General features: G+C 32.5%; 1 protein-coding gene and 1 long non-coding RNA gene across 2 annotated transcripts in view; one reads left to right on the top strand and one right to left on the bottom strand.

Moving 5' to 3' along the window:
• Positions 1–1,105, bottom strand: part of LOC105623722 — a 3,996-nt gene extending 2,891 nt beyond the window's left edge. The window contains exon 1 of the long non-coding RNA XR_001046519.1: positions 1,061–1,105. This is a non-coding gene — a long non-coding RNA (uncharacterized LOC105623722). The remainder of the gene's footprint in view (positions 1–1,060) is intronic.
• A 524-nt stretch (positions 1,106–1,629) lies between these two features.
• On the top strand, positions 1,630–6,395 carry LOC105623723 (ribonuclease Z, mitochondrial). The gene is made up of 6 exons (XM_012205104.1): positions 1,630–1,875; positions 1,952–2,687; positions 4,565–4,881; positions 4,966–5,361; positions 5,465–5,808; positions 5,991–6,395. The coding sequence occupies exons 1-6, from the start codon at positions 1,630–1,632 to the stop codon at positions 6,376–6,378; spliced, it is 2,427 nt and encodes an 808-aa protein (XP_012060494.1). The 3' UTR covers positions 6,379–6,395.
• The last annotated feature ends 1,369 nt before the right edge of the window (positions 6,396–7,764 follow it).

Here is a 7,764-nt window from a genome sequence, read left to right as displayed (position 1 = left end):
GAACTACCGATTAAGGAAGTATACCGCAATAAAGTAACAGGGTAACAGTANAACTAGANGTTAAAGATTTACTAANCTATCAGTAANCTANGTATGTGANATACATAGTTTCTGATAGGTTGAAATTCTTATTCTCTGTTCTCTGTTCCCTGTTTCTTTTATTGTGCGAAGCCCCTAAAATAAAAGTTAACCGTAAATTGTGAAACTGGGCCTTATGCCCATTTCCATCAATGTAGATTAACTTTAATCTCGGTTCAACTTATTCTTCGTCTTTTTTCTATCTTTAGAACTTTCTTTAGAAAAAGACAAAGAAAAGTTGAACCGAGATTAAAGTTAATTTACATTAAATGGGCATTAGTATTTCAAAAAAAAAAAACATTGAGCGTAGGACACAAATGATCCAGGTATAAAGGTGTATTAGGGCTATCCTAACAGCACAAACGTCGATATGTCTGTAAGTTGACTTTGCTAAATCAGGCTTTTAGAGTCAACTGTAAATCGACTTTGTACAAACGTCGCTCCAATATCGACTTTAGAACGTCTAATGCGATTTACGCTCACAAAGCTTAGATGTGGAATCATTTCATCCTTGTTGTTTAACTATAGTTAAACAAGGATGAATACTGTTTATGAGCTTGTGGGCATGAATCGGATCACAGCCTGGAATAGTTGACTTAAAGTCGGCTTACAATCTTTAAAGTGGGACTTTATATGATTTAGAGACGTCTCCAAGTCTAAAGTTAACTTCCATTACGAACGTCTATTTTTCAGACGTCTAGAAGCTACAGTCAACTTAGAATCAACTTACAGTCCATTTTGTGCTGTTAAGATAGTAATCGTATACTGTGAATATTTATAAAGTATGACGTTTCATATTATATTTAACATTTTTCGCAATTATGTTTCAAAAAGTAATGGAAAGAAGAGCGACACACCACGACATGATCCTCAGTAATGAAATAACTACTCAATAATTGCGCATAAATATGACGCGTTGTCTGCTCGCGTGAATATAAAGAAAGTGACTGCAAGAAAAGAGAGAGTTATCATGAAAAAATACCTTTAAGGTACATTTTTACGAGCCGCTTCAACCAGCTGTTTCGACGACAAAAGAAATCACGTAGTCGAAATTGACGAATATCAAGCGTCAATTTGGATCACGTGATCGTTTTTATAACTGAAACTGTAGTCAAAGTCTTGCTATAAATGCTTTAAGCATTTGATAGATCAATTAGAAGAAAGAATTTTACAAACCGATCAGTTAAAAAACGCTTCAAAACGTTTGCAGCATCGCATTGACCGTACCCTGAGGGTATGAATTCTTTTTTCTAATTGGTTAATCAAACGCTTCAAAACTTTGTAGTGAGACTTTGATCGCAGCCTGAAACAGCCGGCGACTCATGAAAATATACCGTTATACTATGGATCAGATTCAGAACCGTTAGCCTAGCAATTGGGTTCGTCATGTCGTTGTTGTAGGTTATCAATTATTAGAGATCGTGTTAGTGTCAAGTATAAGGATGCAATGACTTTTTATTTGCATCATTGCATATAATAATTTTTTCCTGTCTGCGATTACCGGTGTCACTATCGAAGGTTCTTGATACGATAAGAAAGAAGATCGAACGAATGCGGTCCAACGTGTGCTCATTCGTATGTCATGTCATAAAGAGTAATTATCGCATGTTGCTACTCTTTCCCGTTAGCCGAAACCTCCGGCACAACCTGTCGGCGCCCTATAAGCAATTCTCGTCGATTTACAACAACCACATCATGCCACGTTCCGTCGAACATATGCTTGGCATGCAACGCATGAGACAGAAGATAAAAGAGAAGTCAGCGAAATATATTGGAAACACGAAGGTGTCGTTGCAGGTCAGTCGAACGAGAATGTTTCGGAGATGATTAAATATTGAATATTTAATTATGAATATTTTTTTACCACTTATAGATTCTGGGTACTGGAGCTTATGGCACATCACGATGTGTCTATTTGACAGCAGGTCACACCAGGTATATTTTTAACTGTGGCGAAGGAACGCAGAGATTGGCATACGAGCATAAGTACAAGCTAATCAAATTGGAGCACGTATTTATTACATCAGCAACTTGGAATAACTTGGGCGGCATGCCGGGAATGCTTCTAACGATACAGGATGCTGGAGTGCCAAAAATCAATATACATTGTCCCAAGGGGACAATGGAAATATTTAATACAATTAAGAAAATTGTGCTGCTACATGCTCTGAAGATTAATGAGGCTAAATGTAATGAGTCGGAGCCATACATAGATTCAGTAATGTCCGTTTCGTATGTTTCCATTATAAATTCAAATGTGCAAAAGACAGAGCCTATTGATGTAGAAGAAGATGTAATCAATATAAATTATTATGATTATAAGACTAACTCAAATAGCAAGCGAGTACCTGATAGAATAGAAAAAAAGTCTAAAGTCCAGAAGATCAATCAGGAGTCTGACAATAGAATATCGTCTGTAATGTCTTACATTTGCAAATTGCAACCTCGAGCGGGTACATTATCTTTGCAAAAATGTGTAGAAAAAGGAGTGAAACCTGGGCCTTTACTCGGTCAACTCAAAACTGGTGCAGATATTACTCTTCCTGATGGCACAGTTGTTTTGAGCAAGGATGTTTGCTCGCCAGCAACACCAGGCCCTATTTTTATAAGTATGTTAACAAAGTATTTTATTTAAAGTTCTATTTATCACTAATTTCAGATTGTGATATCAAAAGCAAGAAAACAAATTCTTACAAGTTATATTTGAAATATTTTCCAATAAAACATTTGTCTTCACTAGACTTATAAAATATAATTCTTGTTTTTTGGGGAGAAATTAAATCATATTTATTTCTATATATTATTAATTTGATAATTAATGTCATAACTGAACATAGCTTATTTCATTTCTAATTATACATAATTCATTTTCAGCAGGATTGGATAATAACTAATTAAAACGTTAAAAGTTAAAAAAAAATTAAAAAGTTAATAACTTTTAATTTAACTTAGTTAATTTTAAATGTATTAAATTTTAACTTAACTAAGTTACTTTTAAACGTTAACTTTTTAACTTTTATTTAAGGTAAACAATTTTTTTATCTCTTTTAAATATCTTAGAAAAATAATAAGATTAAGGACGTATATTCGTAATCTGTTCATATTTTAAGATCATCTTAAGTAATTTCTTAAGATGCTAATATAGCCCTCTAATTGATTTATGCGGTTATGCCTTATGTCAAGTCTAGTCTGGACTAAGTCTTAGTCCACATCTACAATAGGTGTTTTAAACTTTAAGTTATAAGAAAATGACCAATTACAGTCAAATATTTTTCTCGTATTCGATTGTAATTGGTCAATTTCTTACGGCTTAAGATTTATTAAAAAGTAAACTGATCTTGTATCTTCTTTATATGCTGCTTTTTAAAGTTAAATAACTTATATATAGTTATATCGTTATGTGTTATATATTTATATCACATACGAATACAAAAATTAAATTTACTTAATAATCTATATTGTAGTTATTTAATCTCATTTTAAGAAAAATTAAGACCTTTTGATCTAAAAAATAATTCTTTTTCAAAATTAAATTAACTTTTTTTAACTTAAATTAATTCAATATTGACTTAACTTACGTTAAGTTAATTTTTTATTCCTTCAACTTTTAACTTTATTAATTTTGTAAAGCCTAGGCATTAACTTTAACTTTATTCAGTTTAAAAAAAAACATTAACTTACCCAACCCTAATTTTCAGATATATGATTATTTATTAATTAACAAAGAAAAAGGAAAGAGGATTAAAAAAATGTCTGTTTTCACCCCAAGATATTGAATAGATCTTAAAAAAATCATTATTTGAGTCCTCAGAGAATAAGTTTAGTATGATCAAATTCTGATGAAAATGCACATGAAATATAAATTCGCTCACTTTATTAATGTCATATACGCATGCATGGCAGAGAGGGTTCGGAGTCGCTACAGGAAAAAAACATTACAGGAATAATGAATTGTGAAGTCTTATTCTCTCTATCGAGGGATGCTAGGCGGACTGTACCTTTACGTGATGCATTTTAGTGTATCTCTACATAATGCTAAAGTAATTCGCGATCTTTATATGAAGAATATACTTACGTTTCTGGCTAAAATCATTATTTTTCATTTGTTAACTATATATGTAAATAATCTCACTTTTTACTATGTTTAAGCAATTCTAGTAATGTTCCTATTATTTTCCAGACAAATGATTGTTCTCTCTTCTCTGAGGAGACCCAAATAATGATTTTTCAAGATTTATTCAGGTGTATCTTAGAGGCAAAAATGCCCTCTTTTTTGGTATATTTACAAATTGATTCTGGCGATTATTGTTTTATTGAAATATTTCCATATTAATATGATTTGCTTTTATTGTTTATTTTTTTTTCTGACATCACAATCTGAAATAATAGTGATGAGAGGATAGGAGTCTTAAATTTTCATTTTAATATCTTTTACTTGTTTTATTTTAAATTTTACTTGTGTAATTTTACTTGTGTAATTTTACAGTTGTAGAGTGTCCATCAGAAGATTACTTAGAGAATTTTGTAAATCATCCTGCCTTCGTACAGCATCAAATGGGAACGGCGAACAAAAATGATATACCATATTGCGTCATTCATTTTACTCCACAAGAAGTGATGGATAATTCTCGCTATGTGACCTGGATGAGCAAATTTGGTCTTAATACGCGTCATATAGTCGTGAATGAAGAGAATCAATGCATGGGTACTGAAGCGATGCACAGACATCAGCACAAACTCCATATGCTACACCCTGAGATATTTCCTTTCTTAAACGAGGAAAGCTTCCAAAAAAAAATAAGGGTAAGACACATTGTTATGAACTCGTTATTTAATCTTAGAAATACCTAGTAATTTAAAAATAATTAAATACAATTTTTTTTTTAGGAAGAAGATCTGCCCATTATACATCGTTCCAAAACACATCACACTGTTCATCTACAGCCACAATTGAAATTCGATACAAAGAATGAGGTATCGCTGCATCCAAAGGAATATGTGAACGAAGTTTTCGAGATTGATGGTATTTTAGATGCGTTGGCGGAACTCCAAACAGAAATCAATGCTCGAACGAAGACGTTACATATTGACAATGAATATCCGAAGATTGTCATGTTGGGCACTGGATCTAGCATACCAAGTAAAGTCAGAAACACGAGCGGCATACTTTTACGAGTGGATAAAGACCACAGTATGTTATTAGATTGCGGAGAGGGAACGTTCGGTCAGATAGTGAAAATCTATGGAAAGTCTGAGGCGCACAATATCTTAAAAACGATAAAAGTAAGACGATTCATTTATTTCTATAAATATTTCTTTTTTCTATTTCGTTTTTTTTTTTGTAAATTCCGCAATGGCGACTTGTAATATTTGAATTGTATTTTAGGGAGTATATATATCGCACATGCACGCGGATCATCACATAGGATTAATTGGTTTGCTGAAGGCGAGAAGGAAGGTTACGGAAGATCCTTTGTATCTGTTAGCACCAGGGCATATCAACGTCTGGTTGCATATGTATCATACACGTTTTGAACCTATTTTACATCGAATGACATTGATAAAAAACAACGAGTTCTATATGGACTCGCATAACCCAGAATTGTATAAATACAGAAACATGTACAATACATTGAACGTACAAGCCGTGAGGACAGTATATGTCGAACATTGTCCTTATTCTTATGGCGTTTCTGTGACACTCCATAATGGGAAGAAAATAGTATATAGGTAAGTATAGTAATTTTATAAATCTTTCTTTAAAATCCCAAGTGTTCACTCAATTGTTCACTCAACAGTAGAAACATAGTCTTTGAATTATTTTATAATTTAGTTCGAAATATTTTATTCTTTTTTGATGCTACATGAATTATATATGTGAAATATATATGTGATATTGTATATATATTTAGTGGCGATACTATGCCCTGTGAGCGTCTCGTGGAACTTGGTCAAAATTGCGATCTACTCATCCATGAAGCGACAATGGAGGACGATCTGATAGAAGACGCGAAACTGAAGTTTCATTCGACGGTCTCGCAGGCTATACAGGCAGGCGAAAAAATGAAATCGAAGTTTACACTATTGACGCACTTTAGTCAACGTTATTCTGTAATACCTCATTTGCCGGAAAATGGTCCTAAACTAGATAATGTTGGCATTGCATACGATAATATGCATATTAGCTTGTCGCAATTGCCGCTTTTGCCTTTGATGTACCCGATATTGAAAATAATATTCAATAAGTATTACCTAGAAATAGAGGATCGAGCTGCTCGAAGACAACGAACAGCAACTTAATAAATATTTTACAATAATATAAATTGTATTACAACTTTCATCTTACCGATACCTGTCACAGTTTTCCATCATTAACTTGGAAAGTAAATATTTTTAACAGATTTTAATGAAAATTTAATGAAAATAACAGACTTTAATGAATGTTGTATAGCAATGAATTTAACTAGTGGCTAAAAGTTTGTTTCTTTAATTTTAACATATAAAATCATCATTCAAGCTGATTTGTAAACAAAGATGGCTTATGTATCTTACGATTTTTATATAAATCAATTGAAAGTTGAAGAATCTTACTAAAATCTTACTAAAATAGAAAACAACAAACCTGTGTATAATCCTGTATATATGTAAATCAATTCCAGAAAGGAGCTACATTTATGGTTGAAATAATTCGGCGATGAAGTCTTGACCAATAAAAAATTATCTTATTATATCTTTTAATTTATTACATCCATTGTTCTTAATGCGTTTCTACTGTGAAAAAGTAGTAAAAAGAAATGATTGAGGCTTACTATATTTAAGAGAATAATACGTATATCGTCGTCTGTAAATCGACCCATACATCTGAGCATTTTTGTCCAAAAAAGTAAAGTATTCAACGAACATATATTTTCGTTCGCTTTTCGCATCGTACACACATTTTGTTCTCATTTAAAATTAAGCGACGCGAGGCGCATATATAGTATCATGCTATAATTACGATAATTAATGTAATGATATTGAAGAGGCAAACATATTTACAAGAGACTTACGTATCTTAATGTCTCTTTCTCTTTCTCTCTTTCTCACACACGCACACACCTCTCCACTTTTTTTCGAAATATTTTTTCTCGAACTAAAGAATTCTTAATTTTCCACGTATTATATTCCTAAATCATATTACGATTCTGTCGATTTTTTGTTTATCATTATGAAAAGAGCGAGGAAACTGAAATGAAACTTATCTTACTGCTAAAACACACGCGACAAAATCCGTTAAATAGCATTCCCAAAAAAAAAGAAAAAAGCAAACAGATTTCACAAATCTGTACGCTGCGAATCTTTCCATCACCAAGCCTTAATTCGGCATATTTCATTTGCTTAACATACGCAGTAAGCTAATATGGTGTGAAGCAGAGTAATACTGTACTATTAGTACAGCAAAACTGAGTGTGCATCTGTTAAATGAGCTTTTCCTAACTTATATGATCGTAACAGATGTGTCTTGATAACGAAATCTGTAAGTTAATACCGACTTGGGAGGCAGCAATCGAATATTGGTCGCATTGGATCTGTGTCTCTTCTTTCAAGCGTGATTCTTAATTATTCTTATTATATATATATACATGTGTGTGTGTGTGTGTGTGTGTGTGTGTGTGTGTGTGTGTGTGTGTGTGTGTGTGTGTGTGT

The sequence above is a fragment of the Atta cephalotes genome (assembly GCF_000143395.1).
Source record: "Atta cephalotes unplaced genomic scaffold scaffold00063, whole genome shotgun sequence".
NCBI lineage: Eukaryota > Metazoa > Arthropoda > Insecta > Hymenoptera > Formicidae > Atta > Atta cephalotes.
Note: the sequence above shows the minus strand (reverse complement) of the source record. Positions and strands in the feature narration are given on the sequence as shown.

Bases quoted from the DNA above. Each gene is read 5' to 3' on its own strand.
- LOC105623723 (XM_012205104.1), top strand. From the start codon at position 1,630: ATGCGGTCCAACGTGTGCTCATTCGTATGTCATGTCATAAAGAGTAAT. The intron at 2,688-4,564 runs GTATGTTAACAA...GTAATTTTACAG, and splicing joins ACCAGGCCCTATTTTTATAA to TTGTAGAGTGTCCATCAGAA. The intron at 5,809-5,990 runs GTAAGTATAGTA...ATATATATTTAG, and splicing joins GGGAAGAAAATAGTATATAG to TGGCGATACTATGCCCTGTG.